The 27,391-nt window shown below is 48.2% G+C and overlaps 1 protein-coding gene and 2 long non-coding RNA genes across 6 annotated transcripts in view; 1 reads left to right on the top strand and 2 right to left on the bottom strand.

Annotated features, from left to right (window-relative positions):
• Positions 1–27,391, top strand: part of EVL (Enah/Vasp-like) — a 148,840-nt gene that overhangs the window by 47,253 nt on the left and 74,196 nt on the right. Inside the window, exon 1 of one of the 3 annotated variants that reach the window (XM_049612170.1) lies at positions 26,590–26,745. The exons of the other annotated variants lie outside the window; for them this stretch is intronic. Coding sequence (XP_049468127.1) covers positions 26,735–26,745 — 11 coding nt within the window. The 5' untranslated portion in view covers positions 26,590–26,734. Of the gene's footprint in view, positions 1–26,589; positions 26,746–27,391 lie in introns of those variants that run through there. 3 annotated transcript variants of the gene reach the window in all.
• LOC125909179 (uncharacterized) lies at positions 418–27,391 on the bottom strand. 2 transcript variants are annotated; one of them, XR_007453592.1, is made up of 3 exons: positions 26,894–27,391; positions 23,804–23,923; positions 418–1,459 (listed from the first exon to the last, which is right to left on the bottom strand). It is a non-coding gene; the product is annotated as an uncharacterized LOC125909179 (long non-coding RNA). The 2 variants fall into 2 exon arrangements; XR_007453591.1 differs by lacking the exon at positions 418–1,459 and adding an exon at positions 19,654–19,873.
• Positions 3,684–12,076, bottom strand: LOC125909180 (uncharacterized). Its single transcript, XR_007453593.1, has 3 exons — positions 10,870–12,076; positions 4,452–4,540; positions 3,684–3,819 (listed from the first exon to the last, which is right to left on the bottom strand). It is a non-coding gene; the product is annotated as an uncharacterized LOC125909180 (long non-coding RNA).

The following is a 27,391-nucleotide window of genomic DNA, read 5'->3' as shown; positions in this document are numbered from 1 at the left end:
GAACATCGTAATCTGATCAGCACTTTATACGCATGAACACATGTACCACGGTCCTCGTCAGAGTCCTGTGACAAGGCTGCTGTTCTCGTCCTGCTTCGCAGATAACAAAAGCCACGGCACACGCTGGCTGAGTAACCTGAGCAGAACCACACAGGGCTGGCATCCGCACCTGAGGTCCTCTCTCTCCGGGGCCTGTGCTTTTGACCGCTCCCTTCGTCCTACAGGAGGCTTCCTAGGGAACAGAGATTCTGTGGGCAGTTGTTTGGGAAAAACTGGGCACCGACTCCACGGGAAAGGGCCGTGCATACTAGCATGAAGGCTCTGAGAAGTCCTGTGCAGTGGGGTGTGGTGGAGACCCCTGAGTTTCCCACATGTGTTTTGTGAAGGAACTTTTATTGCCTAACGCTTGATTTTTAGTCGACACTGTAGAAGATCCTGCTACAGTGGAAGGAGATTTGGAGACTGGGAGTTAGAAATCGGGGTGAAGAAGAGTCTTCAGGGCAAAATCCATAAGTGGAAGAGGTTAAAGAGTCTCACTTGAGTGTGAATTCATCCTCCTGCTCCTCTTGGCCATTAATTGATTCTTTTGGGATCTCACTTGCCTTATCTGTAAAATGGGATCATTGTGAGGAGGAGTGTGATTATGTATGTAAAAATCCTTTGTAAACAATGAAACTCAAAGTTGCTGTTTTTGTTATTTACCAGTTCGCTTGTGTCCTAAAGCCTAGCACGGCATCTGCCAGCTCTTTGAAGGACAATTAGCAGTTATTGGATGAATGAGTGGATTTTGCCTTTTGTGTTCTATAACTGCTATGTTACAACTGAAACATTTTTTTCTTTCTGTTTTATTGAGATCCAATTAACATATAGTGAAACTTCTTAAAAAATGATACTTTTTTTCCTTGAATTTTCCTTCTAATTGTGTTCTTGCTGGTTTTTATGTTTGGGGAGTTTAAGGAAATCACTCTGTTGGAAAGTCAGGAACCACGTTTCTCTCATTCACTTTGTCGTACCCCAAGTTGGACCGCCACGGCAGTTTATTTTGTGTTTTTCTGACATGTCCCTGGCAGCAAGAGATTTTTGGACAGTTCCAAAATGGTAAATTTCAATCAACAGTGTGCATGTGTTGGTTTTGTTGTTGTTGGTTTTTTGTTTTTTGTTTTTTTTTAACACTCCTCATTCCCTCAGATGTGTCCATCTGTGTGTGTGTTTTTTAAAGGAATTTCTCCTGCATCACACTCTCGATGTAATTACTCTTGATGTTTCCTCTTCTCAAGGATTGTCAGGGAGAGAAACTCGCTGTAGTTTTGCATTCCAGTGAGGTTCCTCCTGATGGGGGTGGAGACGTGTGAGGCCATTCTCTACCTGCTTCAAATAAGTCCTTTGTTTTTAGCTCCTGGTCAGAAGAGACAGATGTATGTTCAAGATCATTCTAATAGGTAAGCTGTTGCACAAAGATCTAGAAATTAAAAAGAAGAGAGAGGAGATCAGATCACCATTCAGACCGCTATGGCTGGACCAGCTGCACCGTAGCTCCTCCAGAGACACTGCGTTTTGCTGGCAGCCTGTTTGGAGAGGAAGGGGTGGGTAGAGGGGAGCCGGCTTTCCCATTCCCGCGCGGTCTGACTGGCATGTGGTTTGTGCAGGCCTAACCCCTCACCCCCACTTCACGGTGGCACACGACCCCCGGCCCAAGTCTCTTGGCCGTGATGATTGGTTTAGGAGCACATCTGTTATCCAAGAGTCCACGGCCCTCGGGCTAGGACTGTTAGGAAAGCTGCCGTTTGGTTTTTTCTTCTGGGACCGAGAGCTGTCAGGACCAAGAAAGCCACAAGTCATTGGCAGCCAGCACGTGGGGAAAAAGTGATGATGAAGCCAACAGAGAGGGCAACAGAGTTCAGTGGTGGACAAAGACCCGAGTTCTCGTGGCATCGAGTTTCTGCTTCAGGCACTCAGCTGCCGAAGGCGGGCTTGTTCAGGAGCCTTGTGCTTTGTTTTCTACTCTGTGAACAGTAAATTCCATTTTTCTCCGTTAGTATCTTTCACAACCTAGAGAATCCCAAATAATATAAGCCGTGCAAAGTAAATAAAAAGCAGACCAAAACTCGTATCACTTTTCTCTCCAGAGGAGGTGACCCTCCCTTCCACCTTCAGAGTTGCCAGACCACATTCACAGTTTTGTATTCCATCTGGGTGTTTGAAGACTGTGGTCGAGGACACGGTAACAGACTGAATTGTGTCCCCCCAAGTTCGTAGGTTGAATGCCTAACCCCCCATGTGACTGTATTTGGAGATAAGTAGGTAATTAAGGTTAATTAAGTAGATAAGCAGGTTCATCGAGTAGGGAGTTAAGGTTAACTGAGGTCAGAAGGGTGGGGCCCTGATCCAGTAGGACTGGTGTCCTTGTAAGAAGAGATGCCAGAGGCGCTGGGGCACAGAGCAAAGTGCACGTGAGGACACAGAGAGGAGGCGGTCGTCTGCAGGCCAGGGAGAGAGGCCTCAGGAGAAACCAGCCCCGCCAACACCTTGGGCTTGGGCTTGGGCTTGGGCTTGGGCTTGGGCTTCCAGCCTCTAGAACTGTGCAAAAATACATTTATGACCCGAAGCGCCGCCCCCTTCCCCCAGTGTGGTGTTTTGTTGCGGCAGCCTGAGCTGTGTACTACAGATGCCTTTAGAAGAAAGAAAGGAGGGGCGCTGGGTGGCTCAGTCCGTTGAGCGTCTGACTTCAGGTCGTGATCTTGCAGTTCTTGAGTTTAAGCCCCACATCAGGCTCTCTGCTGTCAGTGGGGAGCCCACTTCAGATCCTGTGTCCTCCCCCCCCCCCACTGTCTCCCTCTCTGCACCTCCCCTGCTCACACTGTCTCTCTCTCAAAAATAAAATGAAATATAAGACATTAAAAGAATAAATGAATAAAAAATAAAAAACAGGAAAGGGGTCGTGAGGGTGCTCAGGACCGTGTCTGAGGGACAGCCCGTGAAGGCCTGGGGGTGAGCTCCTGGAGGAAGAGGGGGCAGTGTGAGGCCAGCAGGGCTCCCTAGTAACCCCTGGTTTAGAGCTCTAGGAGACCCTTGTTTGGACACATGCCCTGGAGGCGTTTCCAGTGGGAAAGAGAGGTGGTACTTCCTCAGCACCCCCTGCATCCCAGGCACTCAGTAGTTATCTTTCTTACTTACTTACTTATTTATTTTTGAGGCAGAGAGAGACAGAGCATGAGCAGGGGAGGGGCAGAGAGAGAGGGAGACACAGAATCCGAAGCAGGCTCCAGGCTCCGAGCTGTCAGCACAGAGCCTGACTTGGGGCTCAAACTTGTCAACCGCGAGATCATAACCTGAGCGAAGTCGGACCCTCAACTGATGGAGCCCCCCAGGCGCCCCGGTAGTTATCTTCTTCTGCTCATCAGACCTAGACCTCGGGGTACAGCTAGGAGAGCTTCCGTTGATTCAGCTATGAAGCGCCCAGAACTCTGTTTACAGTAGAGTATTTAATTGACTCCACAGTCAGCTACTTAGAAGTTACCTCCCTTTGACAGATGAGAGAACACACCTAAAAAGGGTCAGAACCTGATCATGGTCACCAAGGTAGTCAGTAGCAGAGCCAGGACTAGAAGAGTCCAGTCTACGGATCCTGTCCTGTTTCTTTTCATCCCTGGCCCCATAGCAAGGGGACAGCGTAGGTTGGGGAAGGCTGCACAGAACTCAGCCCTGAGCAGGACGCCTTGGATGGAAAGCTGAATCCTGGATCCTGGGCATCTGCCGAGGGAGTCAGAGGCACCGACAGCCAGCTCTGTCCGTTGAATAAAGCACCGCATTGAGCGTGCCCTGTAGAATTAGGAGAAAACACAAGAAACTGAAGAAGCCGTGGCAGGTGGAGACACCTGCTAAGCATGGGCGAAGCTAATATGGTGGGTTTCAGACAAACTGATCTCAGTCATGCCGTTCTCTGGGCAGACTTCCCTGGCTCTACGGGGCTGCTGACGCCCTGACCTGCCGTAACAAAGAGCCAGGGGCAAGGGACCCAGGCCGGCAGGCACGGCAGGCCAGCACCGTGGCCCCTGGTCTGTAGTGCCCACGCGGTCGGGATGGCCAGGGCTCTGGGTCCCAAATCGGGTACCGTCTCCACCTGGCAAGCAGGGCTGCGGCCCATTTGCACTTCACCTGCCCATCTGCCCCTTTAAGCGCTATTGTGCGTAATGAGCTAGTTTTATTAATTGAAAAATTAGTAACAACTCATAATAAAAAGCTCAGAATAATACTGCAACTTCACTGAGATCCTTAAACACACGGTAGAGGCCACCGCTTAGGCAGGAAGCCGTCTGGAATGGTGGTGGTATCAGGTCAACTTAGGACCCTCTGTGTGTGTGTGTGTGTGTGTGTGTGTGTGTGTGTGTGTGTGCGCGCGCGCGCCTGTGTGCGTGGTGCTGTAAGGAAAGAATATGGCTTTGTTTACTCACAAGGATTAGAAATTCAGTGGCAAGTTTTGGGTTCTTGTTATTTGTGTGACTTTCTCTGGGTTCTCTTGAACATATCAAGGGATTGGCCCCTGCACATAACAGAAAAGAAAACAGTCATTAGCCAGGACACCAGGTAAGCAAGCGTGAGACCTGAAGGGAGACAGGGCGGTGACGAGGAGCCGTTGAGGTCCTCAGGGAACCCACAGATGATCAGCACTTTTCAGCAAGATTCCTCACCTAACTGCCCCATCATTTCACTTCTTCCGGCTTCTCCACTATTGGTGAGATGAAGTTCAGTCATTTCCTAATTACAACAATCCTTGTTAGGCTTCATCAGGTGGAACTTTAACTAAAAGGAGTCGCTCAGGTGCACAATAGGGTAAAAAGAACTGCTGATGCGTCCAGTAAACCCCACGCAAGAAAGTTCGAAATAAACAGCTGCGGTGAGGCCCATCCCCCACACCAAGGGGTGACCAGCGGATTCCCCAGCCAGCACCAGGTCCCTCCTCTCTGGCTCTGCGTCCTGGGTGGTGCCTCTGACCCCGCGGGCCTCGCTCTTGACCTTACCGGTTTCCACCCCTCCGTGTGCGCTTGCTCCGGCAGTAGGGGGACGCGGCAGACCCCTCGGCACAGGGGGATTGTGTTGCTGGCAGTCTGCTCCCCTCTTACAAGCCCTGTTCGTTTCCCTGCTTTTTCCTTCCTGCTTGCTTTTGAGCACGTAAAAGATGATCGTGCTTTTCTTCTCTCTGAACTCGTCCTGCTCCTTGAACGTAACGTGCTGTGCGGTCACTCCGCTGTCCTGCCTCGTCTCCTTCCGGGCTGGATGGGGCTCCTCCCCGCACTGCGCTCGGGCTACACCTGCTGCTCTGGTATCCGAGTTACTGCTGTTTCTCACTGTTTGCCCCATGTTTTGATGTTAGGTAGTAGGGCACAGATTGGGGAGAGGGTGACGACTCCGCTGCTCTTCAGAAAACTCGGCTGGACAAACAGGACAACACCTGACTCCTGCACAGTCCATACAGTTCACTCCCAAGACATTAAGGCTGTTTATGGATCTTCCTTATGTTTTGCTTTTACGTTTCCCCAGTCTGTAGCTAAGGGCAGCCAGGCGCCTTCCCTGGGACACTGGGGACCAAGAGGAAAGGTCTCTCCATGATGTGTCTCCATTTAACCCTTCATTACCTTTGCTACCTATGTTTTTAATCGGGTCCATAAGTAGTTCAGTACCTCAGTTTCTTTCTCTTTCAAATTAGTATGAGACCGTAGGCAGGCCACAGTGCGAAAGAAATAAAGGGTCTGATAACACAAAATAGCACGCTATACAGTCATGGTGCTATTAGTACATTAATAATGCAAGAATATATAATATACGATAATATATGTTTAGCGATAGTTAAACTGTCATTGAATATGAACAGAATTGACAATAAAGACCTTCCCTTGTTCCATTTAGCTCTGAGACCAGGAAAGCAGTCGGTGTTACTTAAAAGGAGGAAGTTATATTTGGTAGGGCAGAGAGGAAAGTTTTGAAAAGATACTGAACTTTTTCAGAGCTCCTAGCGATAAGATTACGCTGTCTCTACCAGGCTGTGAGACGTAGGCCAAGTTCTTCCTGCTGGACTTGTAATGCCCTCTTTCAAATATGATGATCGATAACCTCCATGTCCACTTCACACAATAGTTGGGATAACTTATGATATGATATATATGAAAGCACTTTGTAGGCTGTAAAGTGTGATGCAAACATAGAAAAGGCAGAATGTCAGTGGAGAGAGCAAGGGGCAGAATGCTGTGGTACACAGACCTGGGTCCAAGGTGGCCTGCCATTTACTGGCTAAGTGGTCCTGAGCTGCTCTCTGAACCTCAGTCCTCTGGGGTTTACTGGAAATAGTGATGATAAGCGTGAAGGGCCCAGCACATAGTAGGAGCTCAATAAATGCCTTTAAAAAGAGGTTGTTATTAGAGGTATGTCCTGGATGTGACAGTTCCAGTTTTAGCCGCGTGTTGCCAAACAGGTTTCACCATGAACTTAGACCCCATAAATAAATCTGTCTGACTTAGTGTATTTTCCCTGGGATTTTTGGTGAACTGTTTTTTCGTGTGCCAATTATAACGCCTGATTTAGAAAATTCTATCTGGAAGCTCTGCTTTTGATTTGCAAAGAATAGAACATTTCATAAGGTGGGAAGTAATTAATCATTGATGGAAAACGTAGAATAGTGCTCTCCCACAGAAACATAGCGCAAGCCACAAATGCGAGCCACGTGGAATTTTAAATATTTAGTAGCCCTGTTAAGAAAAGTAAAAAGAACAGATAATTCTAATGATATAGTTATTTAACTGTATCCAAAATGGTATAATTTCAGCATGTAATCATTAGAAAAATTATTAATGAGCTACATTACATGACTTTCGTACTAAGTCTTTGAAGTCTGGTATGTCTTTTACATTAACGTCATTTGTCTGTTAGGACTGGCTGCATTTCAAGAGCTCATGGTCACGGTCACGATCACCCCGGTCACGGTCACGTGTGGCTTGAGGCTGTGGTATGAGACAGCGCAGCTCCAGGGTCCCAGGGAACTGAGAATTAGAAAGTGACTGACGTCTGTTGCACTGTTACATTAACAAATGGACTTCAGAGTGTTGGGCTGAAGGGAATTCCCAGATTCATGCAGTATTCCTTGCTCTGTCTTCCATTTGCAGTGATTCTGGAGGTTTCCAAATACATACCCTGCAAATTGTTCCAGAATTCTCTGTGACCGACAGGAGCACAGTGGAGACGCTGGCCCCTGAAACCTCCTCATGTGCGGGCTCAGCGAGGTCCCAGCAGGGCCAGGTCATAGCACTGTGACTGCGCCAGTAGTAGTCCCTGGGCCGGGCCAATTCGTATGTGTTTTTGTGGTGGGATGGTCTCGTTGGAGGTCAGGAACACCTTTGAGAAATTGCTGGAAGTTATGAATACAATCCCCTGAAAAAAACACAGCATGCTCAGACCACAGCTGCGGGGGGTCTGTGGGTTCCCGAAGCCCATGTGTGCAGCTCGGGCGTAGAGCGGGACGTATGCTGTGCACCGTGTGAGGGAAGAAGGCGGCGGGACGCACAGACATGCTGGGGTGCGCGAGGGACGGTTGGGGAGAATATACACGGAACTAGTACCGATACAGGCATCCGTCGATTTATTGCGGTTCCCAGACATGGCGGGGTTTTCTTCCAAACTGAATGTTTGCGGCACCCCTGCCTCCAGCAGGTCTATCGGTGCCGTTGTCTCAAGAGCTTCACGTTTTGGTGATTGTTGCAATAGTTCGGATTTTCCATTACTGCATTCGTTACGGTGATCTGCAATCAGCGGTTACGACTCTGCCAACTCAGGTGATGGTCCGCGTTTTGTAGCCATAAAGCATTTTTAGTTGAGGTATGACCTGGTGCCACTGGGCACCTGCCGAAAGTAAACATAACTTTTACCTGCGCTGGGAAACAGGAAGTTCATTTCACTCACTTGGTCGCAGCGGCCTGGAACTGAACCTACAGGGTCTCCACGTAAGCTTCTAGTCCTTCTAGTCGCCTCTAGTTGAGGGAACTGGGATAGGAGGGAGATATTTGACTCTCTTTCTAAATATTTTAATTTTTTATGACATGGAACATTTCTTAAACATAGAGATTTTGCTTAAACACACACACACAGAACAGCAGCAATCCCAGGCTCCGGAATCCCAGGTGAAAAGTGTCCAGACAGCTCCAGCCAGAGTCTGTAGGAGAATAAACACGGCTTGAGCACGTCCATTCTGGGGCTGCAGAGGTGAGCAAAACACAGGCCTGCCTGGCGTGCCCGCCCCCGACACAGACCGCCGTGGCGCACCGCTGCCAGCCCTGCCCTGTGGAGGGGTGTGGGCTGCCGGGGCAGCGTGGCCACACAGGGTTTGCCGTGATAGACCTCGGTGGACGCAGCGGGCGGTGTCCGCCCCTCCAGAGTCCTCGTGAGGGGCTCCCAGGCGTGTCTCTTCTGCATCTGTTTGGGCACAATCTGGATTAAGGACACGTTTCCTCTCCGTGAACTGAGCGTTAGCCTGAGACTGGGTGGGAAGTGGAGACGGGGTGTTGGTAGCAAGAGCTGAGCGGTTTTGCGCTTCTCGGGGCTCCGGTCGCAGGAGAAGCTGCGTCTGCTCACTGTCTAACAGGCGACCTCAAGGCCCGGGACTTGGAGAAACCCTCGCTGGCGTGTTGCATGCACGCACGGCCAGAGGACAGCCCGGCCGACTCAGTGCCTCTTGTTGATACGGAAAGGTGTTAGAGGCACGTGTCAGAGATAAATACTTCGGTTCATAGATTCCAGGCCTGGATGATGGGATATTTAAAAAATATTTTTAATCCTGAACTCTGTTATTAGCTAGAGCCGTGCCAACGAAATTGACATGGAATGTGCCGGAAGTCGACTGAAGAGGATCCCGCAAGCTGGGCAATGACTGTCAGATGGCTGGTGTCTTAGAGGATGCGCCCCCGGGGTCCTATGGAATGTAATCCCCCTCTCTACTGTAAAGATCCTGTTACGATGTGAATTGTCACAGGGGTAACTTTGATTTGGCTTTGTGATGGGGACAAATGTGACTCTTGCCAGTGTCACTGCTCACGGTCGGCACCCGCGGTGCAGTCTGCTGCAGAACCGTTCCCGACACACCAGTGAGTGTGCTTCCCCCGCCAGGACCCAGTGCCCAGAGCCGCCGTGCAGTCCACTGGCATCGGTACAGACGGCCGTTGGTGTTATTAATAAAGCGAGGTGCTCGGCATCACGCGTCTCACGACCGGCTTCTCTGGCAAGTGAAATGGCCTCCTTGTCAAGAAGCTTTCCCATCTACTGCTTTACTTAACCTTCATTAGCAGAGTAGAAGTGAGGAAACCAAGGCTCGGACCGCTTGAGGCTTGGAGCGGCTCTGGGAGTGCTCCGCCAGACCCTCGTGTGAAAGGCGGGGAAGCGAGGCCCCGGAAGCCCACTCGTCCGCCTGAGGTCCTGGAGCGGGTGTGCTTTGTCCCCTGACGCCCGGCCCGGTGCTCTTCCACGGCACGTGTCCGTGCACGATTCGTAGCAGAAGTGTGGGCATGAGAGCAAAGTGGATCAGTCACCTGCAAAACTGCTTGAGACAGCAGTCTGAAAATTTGGACGAAGAGTCTTCAGGGATTTAGTTTTTTTGAAAACTGATTCATTAACAGAGTAATTTCCCGTCAGCTGAGACTGAGGAACTCGGCGATCCCAGCCGCCTTGCTAGTGATGGTTTTTGCTGGTCACACTTGGGAGCGGTATCATTGGCTTCAGGACAGGAGAATTTTGAAATAGAAATGGGCTCTGTTCTTAGGGCGGGGAGTGCCTTCTAGGTGGTCCGGTGGTTCTCTCGCTGTCAGGACGGGCAGGGATGCCCAGCGAAGCCAGGTGACTCACCTGAAGTCAGATACCTGCTCCTGAGACGCCGGGAGCCGAGCCCAGGTCTGCGGTGCCTCTCTGTTCCTCCGCCTCGGTTCCCCAGCTTTTGAGGGCTTGCCATCCTGCACCTCGTTTCTCCATTCAGCTCACAGGAAAGCCCCTTGAGAGACACTCGTCCTGCCCCATGCACTGCAGGCAAGTCAGGGAGCAGGTGCCCGGGGTAGGGCTGGTGTGAGGCACCTGCTGCCTGAGAGACTCTTTGCCATTGAGTCCAGCCTCTCTGCAGCGCTCCGGGGCCTTGGGTAAGCCCTGTGCTCTCCTAGGCTCCAGAAAATAAGAATACTTATTTTGCCTCACCCACCTCACTGGTGTGGCCGTCATGACAATCGAGCATGAAATCAGCTTCTTTAAGTGCAGATCTCTGCAGAAGTGTTAGGGGGTGCTCTATCTGAGAGCGGAAATAGACCAACTGCCCACTTCCTTCCCTTGCTGCTTCCTGTCCCCTTCCTCTCTGCCTTCCTCACGCACGGCCCTGTCTGGTGGCGGTGCTCCCGCATGGAGACTAGAGTTTTGCCCGTCCCGTCAGTCAGGCCCCGCTTCCTCCGGGCTGTCTTCCCGTGCTGCCCAGCTGTGGACCCCTAGCCCTCTAACCTGGGAGGCCTGTCTGAAAAGCCGCGTCACGAGAGACCTGCATTCAGGCGTCAGCCCTGCTGCTGACCGGCTGCTTCTCCTCTGCGGGCCTCAGTTTCCCTTACAGCCGGCTCTCTCAGCCTGGCTCAGGCGACACTGGGGTTGGGTCACTCTGTCGCGGGGGTCCCAATCAGGTCGGCGCCCACCCTGCAGCGTGTTCCCAGTGTTAAATAAGGAGATGCAGATATTTTCTAGAACCTAGCACTCTCTCTGCTGCCTTCATACGCACGCCCTGTCTTTAACTCATCTTTTCTTCCTGCCCAGACTGACGAGGGCCCCCCCTCCGGCCTCCCCCCTGAGCTTTTCTCAACAACATACTCGCCACACGTCGTCGTCCTCTTGAGGGCAGGGCTGTATTTTATTTAACTTGACATCTTTGGTGTTTAGCGTGCTGCGTGTCATCTAACAGGCGCCCAACACGTGTGTTAAGTGCCTAAAACTCTCACCCAGGTGCAGCGCTTCTCAGTGTGCCATCCGCCATCTCCACTGACCCTCCCCGGAGCCGTGTCCCCTCGAAAGCCCTGGAGTTACTGCTTCCCTTGTAGGGAGCACACCTTAGAAGGAAAGAAGCGGGGCTGTGAACCTCAAGTCCAGCCTTCCTCCTCTTCCACGCTGCTCACGTGAGGAGCTTGGGGAGGCGACCAGCCTTAAACCCATGCGTTGTTGTTTTTCTGCTCTGTCCTGCCCTGGGTGTATTAGTAAGACGACATCAGTCAGTGATGTCTGTTCTCCCTGTGTGTCTGTGTTTGTGGTTAATCGGCGGAATGAATTACGGAATGAATCAATGAATTCCTGGAATGCTCTGAGGCCATCGTGAGCACTGATGATCTGAAGTAATCCTGACAGGTTTTTCCTCCAGCCATGTCCTGAATCTCATGAAAGCCAGCTTTACTTCCAGCATAATTAGAGCAGTAGGTGACCCAGAAGCAGCTCAGAGCAGAAATAAAATCTTCAGAAAAGACCTGTCTGATTTCATACGATTTATTTTTTCTCATCTTGTCATTGAAAACAAGGGTTGAAATTTCAAATTATGGGATTCTTTTCTCTTTTAAAGGCCCCTGAGACAGTGAGCCTGCAACACTGAAAACCTAAAGGGTCGGAAGAACCCTCGAGACAGGGTGTGCGAGGAGAAGGGATTGGGTATTTGTTTTTCAGCAGATACCGTGCTGATCAAGAATTTTAACAGATAGTAAAAAGGAATCCTGGCCTAAGCACCGGGAGGCTTGGTTTCCACATTCAGTTTTGCAACCAGTGTTGAGACCTTGGGCACATCTCTTTCTCTCACATGACCTCAATCCTTTCATTTGGCCATTAAACCCCAAAACAGAACAAGTCATTTGTTGAAAAGAGAGCTGTGGGGCCATCTTTGGCAACCGTGCAAAGTCAGAGTCAAAGCAGGTCTCTTCATCCGGTTTCCTACCAGAAGCAGATGCGCAGTGCTCTTAAAGTTGGTTCGATGGCCTCTGTCGAACCAAAGTGGTTTTCCCTGTGGCGTCCCTCTCCTGAAAGCAAAAGTGTATCCTGGTTGTAGCCCCTGGCTCTGATCATCTCGCAGGGATCCCATGAAAGAAGGATTCTTTCTTCCCAGGGAGCATCATTTCCGAGGTCCAGAGCAAGCGTTCTTCTTCTCCGTTTATCTCTCCAGGCTGAACGCTCCATTTTCCTCAGCCTGTCCTGTGCGATGATCCCTGTGGCCTCAGCAGCTCAGCCACCCTTTCAGAATCCCCCAGGTGGCCAGTACCTCTTGTATTGTGATGTCACAAACTGATCTCAATGTTCCATGTGTGGTCCAACCTGGAGAGAGAGAGAGAGAGAGAGAGGAGAGACATACTGCCCAGCCTCCGTCACGAAATAGACGAGTCGAGGACCCCAGCCCCATCGCTGGTCAAGCTCTGAGCTCTGATCGTGGGACACGTATGCAGTAGCAACAGGCTTGCCTTGGGACTGTTCGAGACGGCTTATGCGGATGGTGGACACTGGGTGCCAAGTCCAGAAGTCACTTGTCAGTTGACATCTGACAAAGGGCAATTCAGTGGACAGAGTACTGTCTTTTCAGCAAATGCAGTTGGAACAGTCAGATGTCGGTACGACAAAAAAACGAACTTCGGCCCAGTCCTCACACCTCCTACCCAAGTGACCTCTGAATGGATTCTAAATCTAAATGTCAAACCACAAAGCTGCTGGCAGAAAACTCGAGGCAGTCTTCATGACGACCAGGCTGGGCGAATGGTTCACGTGCATCTCAGCAAAAGCACCATGCATAAAATATTTTTTTAAAAAGACAGATTGGACTTAAATGAGAATTAAAAGTTGTCACCCTGTACAGGACCATGTTAGGAGAAGGGAAGGAGAGGAGACAGGTCTGGAGAGAAGATCTGCACGTTGCAAGGGCTTGTTTTTGGAAGGTATAAAGAACTCTCAAAACTTAACAGCAAGAAAACAGTCCTGCTGTTTTAAGTGGGCAAAAGACTTAAGTAGACGCATGGTACTCCGATGGCAGACAAGCGCGTGGAAAGATGTGCGGCCCCACCAGCCACTAGAGACCCGCAAGTGACGATGAGATGTGACCACACGCGCGCTAGAACGGCTGAAATGCAGACGATACTGACAATGCCAGGTGCTGGTTGGCTCCTTACGTGACTGGTAGGGAGGAAAATGGTACGGCCACTCTGGAAAACAGTCGGGCTGTTTCTTACAAAACTAAACACGTAAGAGGCGCCTGGGTGGCTCAGTTAGGCTCTGACTCTTGGTTTCGGCTCGGGTCATGATCTCACAGTTGGTGAGTTTGAGCTCCGTGTCGGGCTCTGCGCTGACAGCACAGAGCTTACTTGGGATCCTGTCTCTCTCTCCCTCTCTCTCTGCCCCTCCTGCTTGCGCTCACTTGTGCTCTCTCTCTCTCTCAAACATTAAAAAAAGTGAAAGAGCATGTATTCACGTTTAAAAAAATAAACATGTAAACCAGCAATTCTAATACTCCACGTTTAACCCACAGAAATGGAAACTTACACTCACTAAAAACCTGTACACGTGTGTGTGGCTGTTGATGGCAGTGCTGTTTATAATGGCCCAAACAACTCTCATGGTCTTCAGCCTAATGGGTAAACAGTTTGTGATATAGCCACACAACACAACACTAGCCTGCAAACACAAAAAAAGAAAAAACCAAATTGTTTAATAAACACAACAACTTGGATGAGTCTCAGAGGCATTTTGCTGAGTGAAAGAAGCCATCGTAGAAGGTTACATACCATACGTTTCCATTTAGCGTGGCATTCTCCAGAAGAAAGGGACTGTGCTGGAGAACAGATCCGTGGCTGCTAGGGGTATATGGGTTGGGGGTGGGGGGCAGGTGCGGCCACTCAGGGTTAGCTACAGGGAGGTGGGGGAGGGACGGATGCGACGATGCCACAGATCTGTACAGGTACTGGATTCATTGAAATGATTTACATTGAGACCAAACGCCATTATTTTTTAATGTTTTTGGTTGGTCTCTCAACCAAAAGTTCTGAGAAACCAACAAGAAAGCTCCAGTAATTTGAATGATGAAAATGTTTCTCGTTACTATGTTCCTCTGGATTTATTTTCTTTGTAGTTAACTAAATCTAGCCAGGTGTCCTGTTCCAGTGCTCAGTAGAACCATTAGAAGTCGTGGAAAGGAGGCAGAGGTTTGGCAACCTAAGAGTCCTCAGTGTGCGGCTTGAGAAATGAGGAATTCTCGGGTCGAGTCCACAGACTTCTGCTCTGTTCTGGAGACTGTGTTCTGGGGAGGCCTCTGCACTCAGAAGGGCCTTTGTCGTGTTTTCTCTCCACTTTCTGGAAAGCTGAGATAACTTAGAATTGTCACCCTGGAAGGTGTCCTTTCTACTGTGGTTTCTGATGGGGGCAAAATGATGGGATGATTTTTTCCAACAATCTCAAAGGCCCCCCCCCCCCCCCCCCCCCCGCCATTAATTCATAGCCCACTTGAAAGCATGTTTTTGTCTGCATTTGGAGCATTTTTTACTAATGGCTTTATTGAGATATGTTACATACCATAGAGTTTGTGTACTGGAAGCACACAGTTAGTGGTTTTAGTGAATGCAGTCGTGCCCCCATGACCGCGGTGTGCTTTTTGTCACCCCAGAAGCAAGTTCTGTGGCAGTCACCCTCCGGACCCTCCAGGCCTAGACAGCCACAGATTTGCTTCAGTTCTCACGGATTTGCCTGCTCTGCACACATGTCATGAAAGGAATCACTGAGGGGTTCTCTGTGGCCAGCGTCTTTCCCCCTGCCTGGCCTCCATGGCTCACGCACATCACAGCGCCATGCACCGCTGCTCGAGATGTCATGTCCAAACTCAAGAGGGCTCAAGTCCCTCTGTCCGAAGCCAGACTGACTTTAGTTCATCCCCCTGAAGGGGACGCAGAAGCAACACTGGACTGGGATAATGGGACCTACGGCCCCCCCCCCCCGCCCCCCGGCTGGTGTTCGCAAGGGTTCTGTTTGGGGAGAGGGGGCCGGCGGGGGAGGAGAGGGGCCTTAGTTTACCTTCTATGTCTTTCTGTGGTTTGAGTTCTCTACCTTTCAACAAATACAGCCTTAAAACGAGCCATCTGAGCGGGGAGCTCGCGCCTCCCCTCTTTTTTTTACTTTGTATCCCTCTTTTTAAAAAAAGTATCTAAGAAATCAGGTATTTTTAAAGTTTCACTGGCATTATTTTTTAACTATTACCCCCCCCCCCCCCCAGATTTTTCAGTTACATTACAGAGTTGGGTCTGTATTACATACATACGTGGCCGCGATTATTGTTTCTAGTAGTTAGTATTTCTCTGGATCCTCGGTCATGTTTTTCTCCTTAAATTGTGTTTGTATCAGAGTTGCTACCTTGGGGTTCTTTTACTTAGATTTGCCCTGTGACTTTTCCATGCCTTAATTTTCCATCTTGAATTACCTTTTCGTTTGAACTGTCTTGCGTAAACCGCACAATTCTGGTGCTTGTTTTCTGTCGTGTCCCACAATCCCTGTCTCTTGACCGGTGATTTTTAACCAGTTTGTGGTAGGCGGGTCACTGCTGTCACAGGAGTACAGCTGCCTTCAAACCGGGCCACGTGTGTTCCTGGGGCTCCCCTGGCAAGGACGGCTTGAAGCAATCCGTTTCCGGAGCCCCCGTTTCCATCCGTACTCCGTGCTGACTTGGGTCTGTCTGCCAGTGTGCCTGTGGGGTGCTGGCTCCCTTTCCCCACGCCACCTTTCAGAATTGCTCTGTTCTCACTCGAGCAGACGGGCACGTCGCAGCCTTTCCAAATCTTAGGAAGATTCACTGCCTCCGGCTAACCCAGCCCTCAGCAGACCAAACAGAGGACTAACTTGAGGTGCACTGGCCCCGAAGGAGAGTCTCCTGGGAGCAGAGGAAGCAGCCCTGGGGAACGTGGAAGAGGGCAGCTTTCATTTCAGCAAGGCCACCAAGTCACGGCGTAGCGCCACGCCTCATCTGTCGGGTTGTCTGTTGAAAATTAAAGACGTGGGGCGCCTGGGTGGCTCCATCAGTTCAGCGTCCGACTCTTGATTTCCGTTCATGAGATCGAGCCCCGTGCCCGGCTCTGCGCTGACAGCAGGGAGCCTGCTTGGGATTCTCTCTCTCCTTATCTGCCCTTCCTCCCCACGTCTCAAAACAAAGAAACTTAAAAACTTAGGGGCGCCTGGGTGGCTCAGTCGGTTGAGCGTCCGACGTCGGCTCAGGTCATGATCTCACAGTTCGTGAGTTCGAGCCCCGCGTCGGGCTCTGTGCTGACAGTTCAGAGCCTGGAGCCTGCTTCGGATTCTGTGTCTCCCTCTCACTCTCTCTGCCCTCCCCCGCCCCCCCCAACCCCCCCCACACTCTGTCTCTCTCTCCTTCAAAAATAAATAAACATTAAAAAAAATTTTTTTTAACTTAAAAGACTTCAGAGATGGTATGCTCTCACTTTGAAGTGTATAAGCATGTTTGATTTGGAAAATCAGTCAGAATCTTTCTGATAGCAAGTCAACCTGAGTTGGCTGCCTAGCTTGAGTAAACAGGCTGTGCCGGTTATGTTTTATGACAGACCTTTTTCATGAATTGAAAGAGCTTAGGGGGCGCCTGGCTGATTCAGCCAGTCAGTGTGTGACTCTTGATCGCAGGGTTGTGAGTTCGAGTCTGTGTAATCTCTACACGATGGGGGAGTAGAGATTACTTAAAAATAAAATCTTAAAGAGGTGCTGGGTGGCTCAGTCCATTAAGTGTCGACTTCGGCTCAGGTCATGATCTTGCGGTTTGTGAGCTCGAGCCCCACATCGGGCTCTGTGCAGACAGCTCAGAGCCTGGAACCTGCTTCCGATGCGATGCTGTGTCTCCCTCTCTCTCTCTCCCCCCCCCCCCCCGATCGTGCTGTGTCTCTCTCTCTCAAAAATAAATAGACACTTAAAAAAAATTTTTTTAATCTTAAAAAAAAAGCTTAAGCTCACATATTAAATTGTATTTATAAATTTAACGTCCTTAATGTACATATACCACATATAATGTTTCTAAATGTTAAGTCCTTTGCAACCATCTAAACTTACCAGGAAGAATTGTAGATGCCACCTAAAAAAAAATATGCAACAGGATACATAATTTTCCTAGATATTCCTAGAGGTTAAGGGTACACAAGCAGAAAAAATTAGGAGATGAGAGTAATAGCACTTCCTTCTGTCTTATTCTGTATTTTCTATATTTTTAAAATGCTTTTTCTCCTTTTCTCTCCTCCTGCCTCGCCTTCTGGATATATATATTAAATTGTCTTCAGCTGAATTCAAAGCCGTACGCTCTCTTTCGTTCTCCTGGCTGCACCTCCTAACCTATTGTGACCCCGTGCTTGTGCTTCTTTTTTGTTGTCGTCGTTTTAAGGCTTCTCGAGGTTCAGGCCTGCCCAGTCATCCACACTCTCTTCCCTTCCTCTGCTCCACATAGACTCATACCCACGCCTACGAACGTTGGTGTATCTGGAACTTTTGTCCTAAATTATAGCTACACTTGCTTTAAAAATAGTTCAAAAAATCGGGGGAAGCAAAAATGTAGTGAAGTTTTCTATTGCCTGAGGTTTAATTGTGTTTGATAAGAATGATAATCAAAACCATTTTTAAAGCCGTTTCAATCTGCGACTCCACAGTATCATGTACGTTCATGGCGCTATGGAGCCATTGCCCCGCTCCAGTTTCCAAACATCTTCATCCCCCCCCTAAAGGAAGCTCCATTCTCGTTCAGCAGTCTCTTCCCATGCCTTCCCCCCCCCCCCGCCATTAAATATATTTTTGAGGTTTTGACATCTTGGGGGGTGGGGTTTGCTGGCCGGGGAGAGAGCCCTCACAGAGCTAGCAGGTTCCTGTAGACAGTAAATTGATGGTGGGGCCACTTCTCATCGACAGACCGGCCCGTCCCAGTCCATACCCCCAACACCTCCTTTATCAGGCTCCCAGTCCCCGACGCCGGGATTTCTCCTGCCCCAAACAACCCCAGACAACTGGGAACAGCCCCTGTCCCCTCAAGCCTGCTGGAATTATTGAAACTAGCATTTACTCTGCTCCCCCTGCTCTGCCTTTCCCACAGAAGCCCCGAGAAAAGCTGTGGCCTCTGCTTCCCCCTCGCTCTTCCCTGCCCCCCAGCAACACTGGTGCCTAACACCGTGCCTCTTGTTTAAGGGGAGCTGTGAGTGGCATCAGACTCTTCTTTCCGCAGCTTCGTCGTCACTCGGACACCTTCATAAACTAAGACCCAGGCACAGATTATTGCCGCCACCCGCGACAACACGAATCCGTGACCTGTGCGAATTTGCCTCGTCTGCGTATCTCCTAGAAATGGAGTCATACGACGTGTGTCCTTTCGCGGCTGGCTGCTTTCACTTAGCATCGTGTGTTCGAGGTTCATTCACGTCGTAGCCTGTGTCACTACTTCCTTTTTAGGAAGCATCCCCTGGGATCATGACCTGAGCCGAGATAAAGAGTCGGACATTCAACCGACTGAGCCACCCAGGTTCCCCAACACTTACATTTTTATAACCAAAGAAAAAAAAATCACTCGGTTCTTCTTCCTCGTTGCCTATTCCCACCTCATGTTTTAAGTATCTCTCCTTATCTCTCCACTGGCATTTATTATACTTACTAAATTTTTTTCAATGTTTTATTTATTTTTAAGGCAGAGAGACACAGAGCATAAGTGGGGAAGGGGCAGAGACAGGGAAGACACAGAATCCGAAGCAGGCTCCAGGCTCCGAGCTGTCAGCACAGAGCCCAACACGGGGCTCGAACTCACGAACCACAAGATCAAGACCTGAGCCGAAGTCAGACGCTCAACCGACTGAGCCCCCCGGGTGCCCCTATACTTAATAAATTCTAAAATTCTCTTTCCCGTGGTATAGGTCTTCCAAAGAAGAAACTCATTTCTGTGTTCCTTTTACTCTCACATCACCACATCACAACTTCACTTCCAACACCAGATGTGTGGGTTGTTATGAATCACAGAAGGTGCCCATTTCACTTAGATCACACTGAATCTAGGTCAGGAAGTGAGGACAAAGACCAAATATAACAGAAGATGCTCCCATTGCTCTTACGCTGTGGAGATTCCAGGGGTTTGGGGAGCTGCAGGCCGGAAACTGGGACACAGATCAAATATATATTTATTATATATCACAGGTTGCTTCATTTGTTGTTTCTCTTCCAGGTCTGTAATAAGTGCAAGCATATAATAGAGATGTTAGAACTTTCCCCTGTGAGTTCATCATTGTTTCCTTGGAGCGTTCGTTTGGCTTGGCTGGTGATGTCTATTTATGCTGCAGATGAGTTTGGCCAGGAGCTCGGTTGGGATAGAAGTTTGTAGGGGCAAAGCACCCTGGTATTGCGTTCTCGGCTCAAACATTCCCTTTGCAAATGCTGACGTTTGAAAAGCCAGACCATATCAGTATCCTCTCTGTACGCCAGTAATTCACATACTTCCTGAGTACCGGTCTCCAGCAGAACAGTTTAACAAACACTCTGAACACCCGGTATGGATACCAAGAATTGTGCCGAGCACAGCTGGGTATAAAAGAATAAAACAGGTAGCCCCTCCCTAAAGAACAACCATCTGTGACAATTAAACTGATAATACTGTAAAATGCAGAAGAAACATAACAGCAGGAACAATTTTGTCTATCGTGGGGGCTCAGTAAACACTTGACCGAAGAGGTGGATCTTGAAGGGCAAACCCAGCTTTGATTGCGTTTGGTCATGCAGCTTTGCCAACAGGTTTTCCCGTGTCGGTGGTGGTAACTAATTCTCTGTAGCCATTTCTCCACCCTCTTTTCCGTTCCTAGGAAGTGAGGACCTTCCTGTCGGAACACTCTTTTTTTTAAAGCACAAATTTCATGAAAAACCAGTATAATAAAGCAGATTTTTTTCTGTGTTTCTTAGTCAAAGACCCTTTTATGCTCAAACATCCCACCAAGAGAGAGTAGAGGAGAAAGCAGTCCATTTACAGAAAAGGAAACTAAGAGCCACAAAACTTAGATAACTTTCCCGAGCCCCACAAGTCTTTGAATTCAGTCTCCTAAGTACAGTGCCCTTTAGTGTAGCTCCCTGATTTGTTATCAGTCACTCTGCTGTCTATTGGGATCTAGACACGTGGAAAACACTCTTTCAAATCAAGTCGATACAGTTGTCGGTTACTGAGCATTTACTGTGTTCAAGATGCACAGCCAAATGCCTTAGCATTTAGTATCCTGTGTGAGATTTGGTGACCTTTCCTTGCATTCACTCACTCATTCATATATTCATCATGCAGTTAACATTTACCCTGTACCTACTACATCCTAAACAGTGTACTAAGTGCTGAGTTCAATTCATAGTAATACATTCTAAGGTGCTGCCTTAAACAAGACATTTCTCTTTTTTTTTTTTTTTAAGTTTATTTTTGAGAGAGAGAACGAGAACGAGTGGGGGAGGGGCAGAGAGAGAGGAGACAGAGAAACCCAAGTAGGTTCCCCGCCATCAGTGCAGAGTTCAATGTGGGGCTAGAACTCACGAACCACGAGATCATGACCTGAGCCGAAATCAAGAGTCGGATGCTTAACCAACTGAGCCACCCAGGCGCCCCTCAAACAGGACATTTCTTAACGCTCTCACTGAATTGCTCTTCAGATGTTAACAGCTCCTATCCTATTTTTCTAGCATTTTCTATTGCCTTGACACGATTGATTTAGGAATTGGTGCTGTACCTGCAGTTCATAGTTATTCACGTGGCCAGTCCTTTGATTGAACAGATGAGGAGGCCAGGATTGAGAGTAGAGAAGTAAATGCCCAAGGATGTATGGTGTATCAGTGAGAAAGCATGGGCACGAGTCCGTATCTCATAACACCCTGGCCAGAAATCTTTCCACATTTCTTATTCCTCATAATTTTGCACAAGTGCCTTATTGAAGTTAGACGGCAGAGTTAAAAGAATGCCCTCAGAAGGTGCACTCTTCCCGCTTATCTACTTATTGAAACTGAGAAAAGACAGTTGTCACATGACTGGAGGACAGAGGAGAGGAAGGATGGAGGTGAAAGGCACATTCTCACGGTGAAGATGTTTACACTCAGGCTAACATCTTCAGGAAGTGCTCAGAAAATGAAAACGAGTACCCTTTGGTAGTTTCATAATCATCATTGACTTCTGCTGCAAGCCACGACAGCATGATGATCACGGACTTGCTCTCTCGACAAAAAACCCATGAAACTGAACAAAATGTACGAAGCACCTGAATATAAGGATACTTAAAAATTCACATAAAATACTAAATTCTTGCTGTTTTCAGGCATTGACAGCACAGGACTCCAATTCTTGAGTGCAGAAACATTGAGAAGCCCCACAGTGGCTCTGGCTTTCTACCTGGGACTCCTTTTTGGTTTTGGCACAAAGTGGTGGGGCTCCAGCCGAAAGTGATCTTAATGAGCTCAGAAGGCAGATACATATTGGAATTCCAGGCTTCTGAAATAGCTGGATGTTGCAGGGCAGAGAAATAGAGAAGAGGAAGCCTCGTGGTAGGAGCAGGGATAGCAGAGTTTTGTGTAGGGGTTCACTTTGGGTAGCTGGCTAAGGGCTGGCCGGCTATGCACGTGTAGAATGAGACTGTCTAGGAGGCCTGCAGAAGGGCTAAGAACTGAATGATGATGCCCAAGTTCATGCAGTGCTGGGACATGTTGGAGATTCTAGTCAGCCTTAATGAAGAGACCTCACTGAGCACCTCAGGCATTCAGTTGAGACCCCAGAACAGCCATACCTTAGGAGTGAGGGTGGTGCCCTTGAGTAAGGGCTACCCCCTAGGGCTAAGTTCAAAATGGAAAAAGAACTTAAAGAATTAATACACACTTGATCGCACCGAAAGAATCTTCCAGTAATTTACCTGCCTGCTAGGACAAATTGAGTACCTTTAAAGGAAGACAGTATAACCCAGACTCTGCAGCATGTCATAACGATGTCTAACATGCAGTCATAAATTTGCGAACATATAAAGAGCCAGAAGATGTGAGGGGGAAAAGCAATCAGTAGACCCTTAAGTGATGCTTAAGTTTGAATTTGCAGGCAGGTGCTTCCAAGTTGCTGTTACAAATATGCTCAAAGACTTAGAAGATGGATACAGTGAGCAAACATACAGAGAAATGGAAATTGTAAAAAGAAATTTACCAAATGGAAATTCTAGTACTAGAGGTGAAATTTTAAAATTCACTGGATGAGATCCACAAAAGTGGCTCAGAGATTGTATTAAAAAGGGTTAGTGGACTTGGATACTGATCAATAGAAATCATCTAAAAACCAGGGAAATCACATTGGGAAAAATTAACAGAGCCTTGGTGACTTTGGGGGATGATACCAAGAGGGCTAAATGTGTGTGATTGGAATCCTTGAGGAAGAGGAGAAAGGGAATGGGGCAGAAGGATAATGCTTGAGGAAATAACTACCAAAACCTTCCCAAACTTGCTGAAAAACCTTAACTCACATATCCAAGAATCTCGGCAAACGCCTAGCAGGATAAATACAAAGAAAACCACACTTAAGCCCATCATAGTCACACTGCTGGAAACCAAGAAAAGGAAAATATTCAAAGCGACCAGGGAAGATATGGTACATTATATACAGAGGATGATGATATAAATGATGGCTGGCTTCTCATCAGAAACCATGGATGTCAGAGACAGTGGAACAATGTTTTTTTTAACTGCTAAAAGAAAAAAAAAATCTCAAAATTCTCTATTCAGAAAAAAGTACCTTCAGGTATGTTGGCAAAATAAAGGTGTTTTTCAAATAAAAGAAAGCTAAAGGATTTGTTGTAGTGGTATGCCTGCTGTTATATTCCTCAGCTGAAGAACAATGATGGAAACTCAGATGTCTAGGAAGGGATGAGGAGTACTTGAAAGGATAAGTATATAAGTAAATAGACTTTTTCTCGTGAAATATATATATTTATATGTGGATGTGTACATGACCGTGTAAAGCAAAAATATATTAATGTATAACATTGTATTGTGACTAATACATGTGATGACTGTCCCGTGAAGGATGGGAGTGCATTTATGTGATTGCTGTGTACTTAACACTTTACAAGAAGTAGCACAACAGTAACTCTGAGTATACTGTACAAAGTTAAGAATGTATATTGCAATCCCTCAAAGACGTCTAGATAATAATGTGAAGGGGCCCCTCGGTGACTCCGTCAGTTAGGCGTCCAACTGTTGATTTTGGCTCAAGCCATGATCTCACAGCGGTGAGAGTGAGCCCTGCACCGGGCTCTGCACTGTTACTGCGGAGCCTGCTTGGGATTCTCTCACTCCCTCTCTCTCTCTGCCCTTCTCCTGCCTGCCCACGTGCTCTCTCTCGAAATACACATTAATATAATCATAATAATGTAAAGAGGTATAGCTAAAAAGTCCATAGAGAACTTAAAATGGAATTCTAAAAAGTAATTTATCCCAAAGAATGTGGGAAAAGAGAAACAGGGAAACCAAAACAGATGAAACAAACAGAAAACAGCAAGATCGTAGACCTATGTGCAAACATGTCGATAAATTACATGTAAATAGACTAAACATGCCAGTTAAAAGATAGAGATTGTCAGACCAGGTGGAAGTGCAGGGCTCAATTGTGTACTGTCTGTAAGAGACCCTCTTTAAATACAAAAGTAAAAGAGGCTGAAAGTAAACGGACGTGTAGCGGGCAGAGTGATGCTCCCATCCCGCCTTAATCCCCAGGCTGCGAACATGTTACCTTAGGTGGCAAAAGGGACTTTGCAGATATGATCGGAGTTATGCACCTGGAGATGAGGCAGCTATCCTGATTATCCAGTGGGGGCTGGTCTAATCCCATGAGTTGTTAAAAGTGGAGAACCTGAAAAAGAAAATGGTAACTGTGTGAGGCGATGAACAAGTTCATTAGCTTGACCATGGCGGTTATTTCCCAATGTATACGTATATCAAGACATCAAGCCATACACCTCAAATGTAGATAAATGATATGTTTATATGTATATACAGTTTTTGTCAGTTATACCTCAATAAGGATGAAAATAATAAAAGCCCCCCCCCCCACCACCAAAAGACCCCTCAGATATGGCCAAAAGAAGCGACCACAGTGCAGAACCTTTCCTGGCTCTGGTCAGAAATAGATGTTAGATTGGAAGGGTGAACGGTAGTGGTTCTGCATTCCTGGCTTTGTAGGAGGAGGAGGGAGCCATGAGGAAGGAGCATAGGTGGCCTCTCGAAGCTGAGAAAGGCCAGGAAATTCTCCTTTAGAGCCTCCAGAGGGAAATATAGCACTTCCACCACCTTGCTTTTAGCTCAGTGAGACCCGTGAGATCTACGTCGGACTTCTGACCTATTATCTTTCAAAACTGAGATAACAGATTTGTATTAAAAACTGTCAGTGTGCAATAATTTTCTACAACAGCAACAGAAAACCATACGGGATGGAGAAGGATACACCAAGCAAATAGCATAAGAACCTGCACAACTGCGTTAACACCAGATAAAGTAAACTTCACGACAAACTGTTACCAGTGATAAAGAGGGACATTTCCTACTGATCGGAGGGTCAGTTCATCAGGAAGATATTTTAGTCATGAAAGTATATGTACCCCAATGACAGCTCCAAAATACATGTAGTAAAATCGCAGAATTAAAGAGAATAATAGATCACCAGTTGGAGATGTTAAACCTTTTTCTCATCAGTTGATGGAACAGTTAGACAAAAACAAATCAGCAAACCAGTAAGGACTTTGATCTGAGCAACACTTGACCTAATTTCCATTTTTAGAACACTATACCCAATTTTAGGATACATGTCCTTGTGCACATAGTACATTCACCAAGGTAAACCTCACGCTGGGCCATGAAACAGGTCTCTGTAAATTTTAAAAGATTGGAATCAGGGGCGCTGGGTGGTGCAGTCGGTTAAGTGGCTGACTTCAGCTCAGGTCATGATCTCACAGTTCGTGAGTTTGAGCCCCACATCGGGCTCTGTGCTGACAGCTGAGAGCCTGGAGCCTGCTTCGGGGTGTCTCTCTCTCTCTCTCTCTCTCTCTCTCTCTCTCTCTCTCCCTCTCTCCCTCTCTCTCTCTCTCTCTCTCCCCCTCCCTCCCTCTCTCTCTGCCCCTCCCTCTTTAAAAAAAAAAAAGATTGAAATCATACCAGGAAAAACAAAAAGTTACACTAATTACGTTCTTTGACCACAATAGAATTAGAAATAAGTAACAGTAACAGATACTTTAAAAACACCAAATATTTAGAAATTAAAATACTTCTAAATAAGCTATAGATAAAAGAAATCATATGGAAAAATAGAAAATATTTTGAACTAAAGGAAAACGAAAAGCACAATATGTCTAAATTTGTGGTTTGCACCTAAAGCAGTGCTCAAAAGGGAATGTGTATCTTTGAAAGCCTTTTAAAATACATTTTCAGGGCGCCTGGGTGACTCAGGCGGTTAAGCGTCCGACTTCGGCTCAGGTCATGATCTCACGGTTCGTGAGTTCGAGCCCCGCATCAGGCTCTGTGCTGACAGCTGGGAGCCTGGAGCCTGCTTCGGATTCTCCCCCTCTCTCTGCCCCAACCCACTCGCATTCTGTCTCTGTCTCTCTCAAAAATAAATCGAAACATTAAAAAAAAAATTTTTTTTTAATTTTTTTTAAATACATTTTCAACCTTCAAAGTACTTTCTAGCTTAGCTGTCCGGCTAGAACTGCTCTTCCTACACTGCTCTGTGCAGCTGTTTCCCGCTGTATCAATCATAACATCTTAATACCTTTGGTCGTCAGCTTTTCAGTGATTGTGTGTTGGTTCTGGGACAAGGCCTCTCTGCGGCCCCAGTTAATTTGGAACCAAGGGTTGGGAATGGACCTTATCTCCACGAGAGCCCGGTGGAGGCAGGCAAAGTGAGGGTCGTTAGCCCCATTTCACAGTTGAGGAAACTGAAGCCCCAGGGCCTCTTGATGAGCAAGTAACAGGGCTGAGTTTCCTGTGTTCCCCACACATTTCTTTTCCTCGCAGGCCCTCAGCTGCCAACTGAGATCTCCCCGTCAGAAGTGTCTCCCCAGCAGAGGTGCAAAACGGGTACTAAGGTCAACATTAAACCTGTAGCAGCTGTTAAAACGTCATCATGTAGCCTTGTGTTCTCCGGAGGATCGGTGAGGATACTTCTGAGTTTTCTCGGGGCCTTTTCATAAAAGCCTTTAGGGAGCCACCCGCCCTGACCTCCCCTTTCTAGGGCAGGCGGGAGAACCCGGGCCCGGACCTTTCAGGTGGCTGAGGCCGAGCGGGGAGGCCCTGAGCTGGGGGGCAGCCAGTACCACCGCAGGCCCTGCGCCCAGCCTGCCGCCGCGCCCTCGCAGGAAGTGCTTCGGGGCTTGAGGCCCCGGCCTGCGAGGCCTGCGAGTTTCAGGCGGCGGTGGCTCCCGGCCGCCCACGCTGCCGGGGCTCTGCAGTGTGAGCGTCTTGTTGCTCTATTTTCTACCTAGGTTTCAGTTTGTAACTGGGGTTTATTTCCCCTTTGTCTCTGGTTCAGCTTCCTTTTCCTGTTTGGTTTGAAGTTGAGTCTAAAAATCAAGTTTGCTGCCCTCCGAGGGTCTGTGGTCCTCTGATCGGCAGAGCCTGTGGAGTACAGGACTCACCTCCTCAGGGTTCCCTGTGCTAAAGCCTTTCAGCCATGGCCACGGGGTGAGTATGGGGACCAAAAAGGGGACAGAAGAGTGGCTGGAGGAGACCTAGAATCATAACGGTGTAGAGCTGAAGGGACCACAGAAATCATCTCGGATCGCCTTGTTATAATAATGGGGAAACCGAGGACCGAGGACAAGGGACTTACCCAGGGTCACCCAGCAAGTTTGTGACCGAGCCCGTCCACTCTTCATCTGCTGGCCTGTCATTACATGGGCCCATGTCTCTTACTGTCTGTGATCTTTAATGGCTTCTGTGTTGAAAGCACTCCTCAGAGATCAAACACCTGTCTTGAGTAATAGAAGGGGTTTGACGATCTAACGGGGTCCGGGTTTGGCTCTGATGCCCTTGGCTCCTCTCTCCAGAATGGCCTGAAAACATTCAGATTGTTTTCTCTAAATACTGGGGCAAATAGGGAAGCGCCGAGGTTCCTTTTGTAAGAGAAACTTCGTCAACTGACGAGCACAATCCTGACCTGCTTGAGAGAGTGGCAACTGACTTAGGCCGTCGGCCACTCAGACCTGCTGCTCAGCTCTTGGGTGGGCGGCAGCCAGGCCACATTGTTCCCATCGGATCGTGACTGCTCTCTCTAAAGATGGGGAGGCACTCCCCAGCCTGTGACCTCATGGAAGATTGTAGGTGATAG

This window comes from Panthera uncia (genome assembly GCF_023721935.1).
Source record: "Panthera uncia isolate 11264 chromosome B3 unlocalized genomic scaffold, Puncia_PCG_1.0 HiC_scaffold_1, whole genome shotgun sequence".
Taxonomy (NCBI): domain Eukaryota; kingdom Metazoa; phylum Chordata; class Mammalia; order Carnivora; family Felidae; genus Panthera; species Panthera uncia.
The sequence above is the reverse complement of the archived record's forward strand: the minus strand, read 5'-3'. Positions and strand labels throughout refer to the sequence as shown.